The sequence below is a fragment of the Lagopus muta genome, chromosome Z (assembly GCF_023343835.1).
Source record: "Lagopus muta isolate bLagMut1 chromosome Z, bLagMut1 primary, whole genome shotgun sequence".
Classification (NCBI taxonomy): Eukaryota; Metazoa; Chordata; class Aves; order Galliformes; family Phasianidae; genus Lagopus; species Lagopus muta.
Genome location: NC_064472.1, coordinates 21,295,302 through 21,307,456, shown reverse-complemented (window position 1 = coordinate 21,307,456; position 12,155 = coordinate 21,295,302). Strand labels below are relative to the sequence as shown.

The window sequence follows — 12,155 nt, the reverse complement described above, 5'->3', positions numbered from 1 at the left end:
CTATAGCTAGCGGATACAAATTTAATCTTCTCCTCAAACTTTAACATAGCTTTGTCTTATAAATAAAAAAGCACATTGTTTACGGTATTATAATTTGTACCGTGTTTGAAGGGAAGATATTTCTATGCTAAAATCCATGCCCACTCAGATTGTAATAGACTTCCTGAATGGCAGAACAAACATTGCTGGGTCACAGTGCTATCTGTTGTATCTGTTACAGTTGCTTGTAGATTTTTTTCTGCTTCACCCATCTATTTGATGTAGTGCAGAGCCTCTGTAAGCTGGAGTTGGACTTAGACAAGAGTTCAGCAAAACAATGTCGGAGAATATCTACAGAGATGTAGAACGCAAGTTTACCTAGACAGAAAAGAGTGGAATAGAAGAGATCACATGGAATTTAGAAGGCCTCACTGTCTGGATAAAATGGTCAGTGGAGTTCAGAAAAATCTGATGATAGTAACAAAAGGCTATATGACCTAATTATTGAAGTGTAAACAAGAAAAGCTATTAACTAAACAAGAAAATCCAAGAAAGGGAAACTAAAACACACAGAAATAGCAAATAAAATGAATGCTGGAAAGGGAAATAAAAAGAGCTGTAATAGGAAAGGGCAAAATTTTTAACTTAGAGATCACGGAATTGTAAGATTACTCTTAAGCATGTCTTTCTTTATGTGATACTTTGTAGCTTCCCAAGCTCAAGTCTATGACTTTGGCCTAAATGCGGGTGTTGTTAATAAAGAAGTGTACAGCTGATGGTATTGTTTAAAAATATCCAACAGATGATGAAAAACCCCTACATATTTTCTCTTTTGTTTACATTAAGAATAGACCACAGTAAGTGCGTGCATTCATTTCATTTTATTCCATTCCATTTCAGTCCTGTCCAATCCATTGCATTCCATGCTTAATAAAAATCTAGCCATAAATGGCAGCATTTATATCTGGAATTTACAAAGTACCCAAAGTATTGATTTTGATTTTGTTTATTTTGTTAGTGTTCATCTCTGGATGAATAAAATAGCTCATGTACTCATTTAAGAAAACAAACAAGCACGCAAACAAAACTTCTCTCAATCTATTATTGTAAGTAAGCTGGTTGCTGTCTGGATCCTTTTCTGATGGTGACTCTTGTAGTACGATGCCTACTGCATTTTTCTTTCATGCCCTCAGATGAATTGTGAAACAACCTTTGGACAAATAGAACATACTTGTCCTCATCAGGGAAAATGTGAGTTTGGCTCTGTGATGAACATCTTGTGACCTGATGAGTGGGCTCAAAAAGTATGTCTGGGTTAACCAGCATGCAATAGTTTTTGTGATGCAGGATTCAATATGTACCTTTGTAATTAAAATTTACAATTGCAAATCACAGTTGTGGAGGATTCCCTGTAAAAGTAGATAGAACATTTACAAGCCTGTAGTTTTAATTTAACAGTAAAGTGTGTTCTACGTAGTTTAAAATTTGGCTGCTGAAATTTGTGCAGACTACTTATGAATTGAAATCTGCAAAATGTCTCAATTCTCTGGAGAGTATGGTCAATAAACCACTGAAATTTTGTTTTCTATTAGAATTGCATTGACCGGTCATGATGACATTTTATATCTTTTATTATAAATCATAAATCTATATATTTGAAAGGAGGGTTTTTCTGTCTAACTCCTTGTAATTATTCCTCCAGGAGTTTAAATGAACTTATTTAGGTATGCTTTTTAGATTATTTGAAGAGAGACCACATATTCCTACAGCAAGTAATCTAAAAATGTTTTTTCAAGGCCTACAGGGTTTAGCTACTTTGTAGCTGTTCTCTGGCTAAAATTGCATTTCCAGCTCTCCCATTTCTTTTTGTTGTTTTGCATTTAGAATCTGAATTGTGTTTCCGAAATATTATTTTAAATAATATTAATTAGACAACAGTGATGTGATGTTTCCTTAATCCACACGTATGTTTCTTGTATCACATACGATATGGAAAGATGATGCAGAACATTTAAAAACTGAATTAACGTATTTGCCTGGCATTGATTAATGGTTCTTCACCACGTGAGTAAATAGTGATAAATGCTTATGAGTGATATGTTACCTGACCACTGGTTCAATAAATAACTTGGCTGGTGGCATTTTTCTTTTCTTTTTTTAAGCTAAGCGTAGTGATACTTTGCATTCATGGTGCTTCAGAATACCTTCTTGTTCCACAGTCCTCAGAAATAAGTTTATTGAGGCTGATAGCTGTTTTTTTTGGTTTTTTTTTTTTTTTTGTTTGTTTGTTTTTTGTTTTTGACTGAGTAAGTGTTGTAGATTCATTCATCTAGAATTTGGAAGGTTTTTCTTGTTACTTACAAATAATAAAAAATTAGGAAAGGTCAGTAGATGGGAAGTGCTCTTAAAATGTGAACTGCAAGATCAAAAGTCATTAAGCTTTCTACACGTTTTAAAGAACCTGTAATGACTTCCGACTTCAGTTTCTCTTGTTCTGATGGTAGCATAAAAATATTGAAAGCTCTAATGAAAATTGCTTGATAGGAGTGCTAGGAAACATATGGATATGTCAATATGGAAATAATATCACGTTGTATTCATGATCGCTGGAGAAAGCAGTAGTAAAATTCCTATGGAATACTGGGCATAATTTGTACTGTGGGCATAATGAACTCAAGTGTGAATGGATGCACAGAAGGACTGACAGCTTGGCCAAATGAATGCTGTATCCAACACTTCAGGGACTACAAGAGTTTACTCTATTAACAGAATAGTTATTTAAACTAAAATACTGTTTTTCATTTCAAGAATAGTGTTAATTGGCAATTAATGAATGTAGTAGTCGCAGGTATGGATTTCAGAGAGGAAACTGTACCGGAGTTTTAAGGTGGAGATTGATCAGTTTATGAACAAGTGGTTCCCAGAAATAAAGATTAGTGTTGCTTCTACTTGTATGTTCCTTTGTTCCAAGTTTATTTAATGTGTAATATCTCACTGAATTTAAGCCTTTCTTCTAATGAAAATGTCAGCAGCTGAGAATGCTGAACGGATCTCTAATATCTTTGATCTTTATCAATGAATATGTGAGTATCAGTAGTTATGGGGAGGGCCTATGCTAATGATTCTCTAACTTCAAATGGACTAACTTTTTAGTACAACACATAAATTGAGAAGTAGTGGAAAAATAGAGGTAGACATCTTTCAGAAAATGGTATTTTTGTTTTAGCTTACTCATGTAAATTTGTGTAGGTAAGAAGCAATTGGAAAACAGTGACAACTTAATGCACTGTTTTACTGTGCCTGCAGTTGTATAGTGGTGTGGCATGCAGGTATGTGTAGAAAGAAGGAAAATTGAGAGAAGCTGATTTGTTGTACCTGGTTTATCTGTAAGATGCACATTTCAAATTAATATATTTTAATAAGTAAACCTTTATTTAAATGATTGTGATGCTTATGGATAACTTGAGATGTCAGACATTCGTAGCTTGATTTAGAGTGCCTACTTTGTGAAGGTTATGTGTAGCTGTAAACTAAAGGAGGTATCTTTTCCCTGCAGTAGGGATTTAGGGATTGTGGTAGAGCCAAGACTCCAGCGTTAGGTCTCTGTGGTAGAGCCAAGACTCCAGCATTAGGTCTCTTTTGGTGCTGTAATGATTAGTGATTTTGAGGTGAAGTAAGATGGTACGTGATTTTGAGAGCTGATACACATAGTTCTCACCTGCTAAGCAGGCTGCTTATAGGAAGTGTCATACTGAGTGATTAAATCTAACCCATCTCCTGATAGCTTGGAATATACACATTTGTGTTCATGACTGCTTTTACATGTTTTAGGATCCAGCCTGCAGACTCTTGGGAGTATTTGAATTAACAAGGCTCTGTAGTTACATACGGATTTATACCTTTATTTTTCAGGATGCAATGGCAATTCTGTATTAAATAGCAGCTCTCTATTTCAGAATGAAGTTATTTTAGCTAGGAATACATCTCCAGAAAAATATGCCACAAAATAGTCGGAGTGTCTAGAATGACAGGGAAAGGGAATATTTTGTAATGGACATTCATGGCCACAATGCTGTCAAGGATGCAAGAGTGATGGGACCAACGTCAGTAAGAAAAGAAAGAGATGTAATCTGTAATCAGCAAATAAGACATTCACATAGCACAGGCAGGTCATACTTGGAAGATGGTTTATATATTTTACATTAGGCTGTAACTGAATAGAAACTAGACATAACCTACAGTTTAGAAACTGCAGTCTTGCCGCCGAGTGGCTAAATTAACCACCTCAGGGAAATACTGTATGCTCAAATTTAATACTGCCGGATCTGTAGCTTCTTGAGGAAATGAATAACATTCTCAAGACTGTTTTGAAAAATGAGGTTTCCATGTTGTGCATGACGTCAGAGAGACATATGTCTCACATCCCATGTGTCCTAACATGATAGAGACAATGCCTGTGTGCTTAGACTGGAAGATTTCTGTTCATAGCTAAGCAGGATGCTTTATGGGCTAAACTTCAAGCATCTTAAGGCTATGCTTGACTCACTGTTGGAAGTAAGTACAATGTTCCTTATAGGTATAATTTTAGGAACCAGAGACTTGGTTCTTGTTCATAATGGGTAAGAAAATAAGCAATTGAAAGGTAAGTTATTTAACTAGTTTAAAATAAGAAAAAGAACTAAATTCCATGTTTTTATTTGGCTGTTTAATGTCTGAAAAATATGTTCATATAATTAATTTTTTTGCTGCATATCTGCCTCCTATGAAACATTTGTCTTAAAATGAAGAGAGAGGACTGTAACGTAAGTTGAAAGATATTTTAAGCCAGGGTTTTTTAATCCCTGTTTGTTTGCATGTAGTTCAGATTTTGGAAAAAGTTAAGTATTTGCTTCTGTTTTAAGATTTAAGGCTTTTTTTATCAGTTTGTCATGCTACAATCCCATTATCTCAGTACTGTAACTACCTATGTTGAGAACTCCATATGAATTGAAGATCCACAGTTGTCCACAATTTGTTCTAGAAACAAAGAGAAGGCCCTGCGTACCTGTTTACAGCAATACTTGGAGCTGCGCTGCTGTCAGTGGTTCTTTAATGTCTTTCCTTATATTCTGTTTTCTAAAAATAGGAAAATCTGCTTGAAGTGTTATCTTGTAATGACTGCTGCCTTGGCAGGTACAGGTCACTATGGCCTGGAAATAACAATTAAATGTGAAGTGCCTGTTGATAGTTAACATGATGAGAGAGGAGCTGGGAGTGCCAGATCAAAAGAGCATTCACAAGACAAACTGCTTCTTTCAGAATGAATAATTCTTCATTATTTTAATGAAGAAAATGTTTCTAGGATGACATGTGTGAAAATGTAACACTGTATCCCAGATTGTTGTTTTATTTTAAACCAGAGTCCGTAGACAACAATTCTGCATTGAACAGTGTCTATGTTCTATTTGGTGATATTTTCTTTGGAAATCAGAGTGTCTTTTACTAAGAGGGAAGGGTAGATGGAAAATTGATTTTTTGCAGTACACAAATAAAAACAATCTGTCAGTAAATCTATAAATATATTCTCTTTGTTTTAGAAAACAACAGCAATTTAAAATCCTCTCTCAATGAGGTGGCCTAAAATTAAAAGAAAATGAAAAATTCTTTGTGGTCAGGGGACACTGAGTCAGTTGGAATTCACATCCCTGAAGCATTCAGCCCGCTCAAGTGGGATAGTGGGAATAATAATTAATAGGTGAAACATACTTCTACTCAACAAACAGAACAGTAAGAATGATTAATTAATGGTGTTTAATTTCATCCTAAGGTGTGCAGAAACAAGAGGTGGTGTGTAAAAGGTTGGATGACAACTCTGTTGTACAAAACAACTACTGTGATCCTGACAGTAAGCCTCCAGAAAACCAAAGAGCCTGCAACACTGAGCCTTGCCCACCTGAGTAAGTTTATGATCACTAAGATGTGTCTGTCTTGCATTTGTAGAAAATCCTTTGTAATATATAATAAATCCGGTTGATCAAATGTAGTATAAAATTCTGGTCTAACTCGAGGACTCAGTCTTATTAGACAGGATGTTTTATTTTAGATGTTGGTTAAGGCTACTTGTTCCTCTGGAATCATTTTCTTTCACCTAGAAGAGATCTTTGAGAAACATAGGTTTGAACAAGTGTTCAACAATTGAAACTGACAACACTGCAAGTGAAAAGTAAAAGATGGTGGTGAAGTACTTTATTAAGATGTTAGGTGTGGTGAACAGTGCTGGGAACAGAATTGGAGACCAGTCTTATGGCACTCATGACAGAAGAATTTTGAGGTGAGAGGTTAACTTTCCCACACTGAGGAGGATGTACTAAATGTTTGCCAGATTTCTAGGTGTGTTATATTAAAATTTGTTTTGTCTTCTTCAAAAGGGAAACAGTAAACAGAGAAACAGTTTACCAGTAAACAGAGAACAGTTTAGTATACCAAACCATTTACTTGTAGTAGACAAGAAAAAGACACAAGGAAGACATAAAAGACAAAAAAAGAAACAAAAAGGAAGAAGGAAACAAGACTATAATGCATTAAAATCCAACAGGTATTCATGAAGTCAGTTTCTTCCTAAACTACCAGCTTGTGCTTGGGTTGCAGGATGGCAGTCCTCTAGATTTACTCCTCCTATCTCATGTATCTATTCAGAAGTAAAGCTGTTACATTCTTCTCCAGAAGTAATAACATTTGATCAATTCCTTTTTACAAAATGCATCTCTATCCCATCCCTTATCCTTAGCAGTTAACAAATTGTCACCTCTAAAAAACAGTTCTAAACGATATTCTAACATTTCCCTCCCCCCCGCCACTAACTTAAAAAAAAAAAAAAAAAAAAAAAAGGCTGAAAAATTTAGCAGTCAGTAAGGCTTACTTTTTAAACAAAGTAGTTAAATACTTTTCTTCTTTAACACAATTCCAGTTTCCTTCCAGTGATTACCAAGAACTACGGTAATGAAAAAGCTTATGTACTTCCTCCTGAGTGAATGCCAGTTAGATTATATTTGATTATATATATTAAAGATTATAATATAGATTATATTATATTATATTTGAGGCTCCTAACAGCAGCAAAGACTACGTTTGATCACATTGAACTAGGTACCATCTAAAGTTTTTACTTAATTTCACTCTGACTAGGTGTAGTGTTAACAGTGATAGTAGACAAAAGTATTTGTATTCTGGGTTTGTGCAATTATCTACTCAATTTCTGACATGCAGTAATCGACTTTCCTAACTTTTTCTATTCAGATGGTTTATAGGAGATTGGTCAGAATGCAGTAAGACCTGTGATGGAGGAGTGCGTTCACGAACAGTTCTCTGTATCAGAAAGATTGGACCTTCTGAGGAAGAGACACTGGACAATACCAACTGTTTAACACACCGGCCTATTGAGAAAGAGCCCTGTAACAATCAGTCCTGTCCCCCACAGTGGGTCGCTTTGGACTGGTCAGAAGTAAGGAAATTTTGTTATATCAGATCAATAAGACAAGAGCTCTGACCAGTGAATGTTGGTACATTTCCTACTGCTGCTCACCACATGAAGTATTAACAAAAAATTCAAAATGTGGTTCATTTGAATTATTGAACCGGTTTTTGTCATTCATAATTTTTTTCTTTATTTCTGGGTTGTCAGTTCTGTTATCTTGTCAGATAATTACGACCAGTTGTTATTAATCATAACAGAAAAATAGTATTATACAAGAAAGCAGCTAAATATAAAATATCAGAAAAGTGTTTGCTATCAGATGATTTTCTTAAAGAGAAAGACTGCATTTCCATTGGTTCTTGAATAGGTGAATAGCTGAAGAGAAGAATTGATGAATTTACAATATCAAAAGCCAAAGTAAACTGCTAGTTTTTTTTTTGTGAACCATGGTGGTGTAAAGCATCACCTTTCTTAACAACGTGCATTAAGATGTGAAAATTGTTATTCACTCAATTCAAGAGTGTCTTTTGTCAAATACAGTGATACATACTACAGCATAAACCAAGACATGCCATTGCTTCAAATTTTAAATATGAGGTATGTTACTACGTGCAGCTTTAAGAAGACAGACTGATCTGTGATAGAGTTGAATGGGACTGTAACATATGCAAATCACAATGCAAAAATGCTTTTACGCTTTTTCAGATCCATGCTCTTCTGGACTCTTAGGCCACACCTCTTTTTATCTTGAAGAAGCCTTTGGAGTACTTACAAGTAATCTCTATGCACTTATAAGTACTTATTAGCTATGTCCTGTCTACATCACTGCTGTCAAATGCAGCTGTATAAATAATTACTTTCATAAATGAATATCCATATCATATCCATATCTTTATCTTCCTTTTTTTGCTTCAGCTGATGATGTACCTGTTAAATAGTGATTCTTGGTTTGTTTGTTTGTTTGTTTTTGGAAGTGTGTTCTCTTGCACTTCGTACTGCCAAATTGCACTTCAATTATTTTTGTCTTCAAAGTTTACAATTCCTTCTTTAGACAGGCTCTTGTAGCACTGGGATTGATTCAGTTACCAGTGCTGGCTGCTAATTTCAGTAATATGGGTAACACTGAACAGCTGGAACTGTTGTGTAATCATCATTAAGTAGACTGAGAAGAAATGTGAATCAGGTCAGTTCTTGTCTGATCCTGGAAGGTCTTTACAGGTAGCATCTCTCAAGCTCTGTTCAAGATAAGCAATTGTACTCCCTCTTTACAGAAGCCCAGATAGGTTAGAGCTGTTGTTTTGTCTGAAAAAAATGGAAGATTATTAAAGTAAGCTGGAATGATATACCAGTGATAAATTCATGATTAATTGTATCCCATTTTTCATATACATGCTCGCCTTTAAACTTTCATTCAAAATAAATTACAAATCACTGAATATAGAGAAAGTTAATATGCTTGTGGTTGCACAAATCTCATCTGTGCACACATGGTTTTTCTCCAAAAATTGTTGCAACCTTTGGAAAGTCAAAGCACAAAGTGGAAGGCTACTAGGCTCCCTGTTTGTACTAATGCTCATACCAATAGTACAAAGGAATTCTTACCATATATATATCTTTAATATAGATAATGTGGTTCACAGAATCGTGGAATGGTTAAGATTGGCAGGGACATCTACAGGTCTCTTATCCAGCCCTTCTGCTCAAGGAGGATCACCTAGACCATGCCCAGGACCATGTCCAGCTGACTTTTGAGTATCTTCAAGGATAGAGACTCCGTCAATTGTTAGTTAATAATGGCTTAATTATTATGGCTGTATTTGAAAGTAGTAATACCTGCCTGTCTCCTTGCTGTCTAATTTCATGCCTATATAATATAATATTCATCTGTTCTTCTTAGCTTAAGAAACTGCTTGTGTAGACATTTTTTCCCATTATGTACATTATTTTTCTTTGAACAACAGTAAAATGTCAATTTGTTACACTATTGAACTATCTGGTTTTGTTCCATAAGAAATTATGAATGAAGTGCCATTTTAGTAAACCTTTATGTAAAGAAAATTCTTTTAAAGCACAATGTGAACTTCCAGTTGTTTTTCTGTTTGTTTTGTTTTCATTAATTTTACGTACAGATGCTTTTGTTTATACCCTGAATCTTCTGTCACCTGTACCAGGTTTTATAGATTAATTTGATATTGTAAAACAGGTAGTTATTCATGGAATGTTCCTAAATCTGTCTCTAGTTTTATACAGTTTTAAGATAACAGATCTTTTCTTGAATCAATTCTACTGAAAAAAAAAAAAAAAAAAAAAAAAAAAAGCCACTTTGTAACCTGAAACCTGTGGAAAAGCAGTTCTTCTCAGCACTTTTCTCACTTTAGAATAGGACCTTAAGACACCTAGAAATGACAGTGAATTTTAATGTGTGTCTTATTCTATGTGAGGAATTTGTATTTTTACTCCATTTTTTTTGCTAACATCACACAAGAAATAGAGCATCAAAATCAAGGCAGGAAAGATTTTAAATGGCCCTTGTCCCAATCTAAGAAGACACAGTGTACTCCAATACATCAGGAATGAATAAAACTTGGAAGGAGCAGAAGAGGAAGGAATGAGAAGGAAAGAATGGATGAGTAGTAAAGGAAGTTCAGTTGAAGACTCTTAGATCATGTCTGTGGCATGAATAGTTTTTTTTAAGCTGTTTGTGATCATTACCATAGAACTTTATTTCTGATTGGAATTTCTGATCGTCATCTCAGTAGTAACATGTCACAGTATCCATTTGTCAAATTATGAGCCCTAATTATTTTAAATACTTTAAAGTATAAGCATTCCCATGTAGCTGCCTGTGCTATAATATTGTCCTTGGAACTATGAACAATTAATCTTCCACATCCAGCCTTTATTACAGTAGAAATGTGTTATGATTTTGTACAACAACAACAAAAATATCTAAAGCTTCTTGCTCTGCTAAGCAGTTGGTTGTAATGGTATTCTATCACTATTATAAAAAAGGACTGATTTCTTTCTTGTATAAATTTTGCCTGATGTAGCTTGGCAAAGTGTCTTGACTGATGATACCATTCCAACATAATGAGATTTATTTTTACTGTTCACTGTTCCCAGAAATATATTTAAAACTGTATATAATACACATGTAAATATGTATACACATGTGTATTTGATATACAGATATTTCTTAGATTTTTTTGTCAGAACAGTGAAATGCTATGTGTGATTTTTTTGTTGTTGTTGAGAAAAAGCCAATTGAGAATCTTTTTGGACTTCAGCAAAGCTTCCAGTGCTGTTTTTCATAGTGTCCTACTGGAGAATATGTTCTGCATAGAGTTGGGCAAAAGCAGGAGTTAACAACTGGCTGATAGGTCAGGCTCAGATGGTTCTAGTAAATGAAGTTATGTATCAGGCTGACAGCTGGACACTAGTGCAGTTCTGCAGGGCTCAATTTTAGGGCCAGTTCTCTTTAATGTTTCCATAAATGATCTAGAACAGAATTCAAATGCATACTAAGTTTGCAGATGATACTAAGTTAGGGGAATCTGTTGATTCCCTCAGTGGAGAGAACTTACAGAGAGATCTTGACCAATTAGAAGGCAGGGCAATCAGTAATCACACTGAGTTCAAGAAGAGCAAGTGCTGGATTCTGTGCTGGGGGAAGAGCAACCCTGGTTTTATGTTCAGAGGGGATGAGAGGCTGGAGGGCAGCCCCACGGAGAGTGATCTGGGGCTGTGGTTGATGGCAAGTTAACACGTGCCTGCCCTCCATAGGGCCAACCGTGCCCTGAGGTGCACCAGGCCCAGCAGTGCCAGGGAGAGGGGGCCCTCTGATCTGTGCTGCGCAGCCTCACCTCCAGTGTGAGTTGGGCATGGGACATAAAGGTACAAGAGAGTGCCCATGTACTGCTATGAAGGTGGTGACTATTCTAGAGGGAAAGATGTCTAAGCAGTGGCTGAGGTCCCTGGGTGTGCTAAGCACAGAGCAGAGGAGCTGAGGGGAGGCCTGATGGCAGCTGCAGCTCCTCACAGGAGTGGAGGGCAGCGCTGAGCTCTGCTCTGTGTGACAGCGACAGGGCCTGAGGGAACGGCATGGAGCTGTGCCAGGGGAGGTGGGGGGTTAGGGACAGGGTCTGCACCAGAGGGTGGTCACGCACTGAATCAAGCTGCACAGGGCATTGGGCACAGCCCCAGGCTGCTGAGTTCAAGAGATGTTTGAACAGTGCTGTCAGGCACAGGGTTTGAATTTTGGGTGGTCCTTGGTGGACACAGGAGTTGAGGATGATGATCTTTGTGGGTTCCTTCCAACTGAGGATATTCTGTGATTCTTGAGTAAAAGTCAGTTTCGCTATTAAAGTCACACTTTGCAGTATTTGAGCTTTGACTGAGTTCATCTGCACTCTGTAAATTACTTCTGGTTTTTATTTTGGATTTTTATTTTTCCAGTTAATAAAGTTGCAGGACAGAAGGATTTATTGTGAAGAGCTGTATCAGAGACAAGAACATTTTCTTTGCGTCCGTGTTACAGTTAGTCATGGCTTCCACAAGTCAGAAATTCTGCAACCCTGCTGTGGTGGGGTACAATATTTTCTGGTTTTTGTATGGGTACTTTGTCTTCCACTTGCTTTGGAGACATGTAGCTGTGCTTAATTTTACTGATTTTTGTTTTATTTTTCGTGATTCAGTATTACTGTGGGCAACCTGTTTTCATACT

The 12,155-nt window shown here is 36.1% G+C and overlaps 1 protein-coding gene across 4 annotated transcripts in view; it reads left to right on the top strand.

The window, feature by feature from the left end:
* ADAMTS6 (ADAM metallopeptidase with thrombospondin type 1 motif 6) overlaps positions 1–12,155 on the top strand; it is a 148,550-nt gene that overhangs the window by 127,439 nt on the left and 8,956 nt on the right. For all 4 annotated transcript variants that reach the window (XM_048930635.1, XM_048930634.1, XM_048930636.1 and 1 more), the window contains 2 exons: positions 5,786–5,915; positions 7,255–7,459. In XM_048930635.1, the coding sequence (XP_048786592.1) occupies positions 5,786–5,915; positions 7,255–7,459 (335 nt within the window). The remainder of the gene's footprint in view (positions 1–5,785; positions 5,916–7,254; positions 7,460–12,155) is intronic.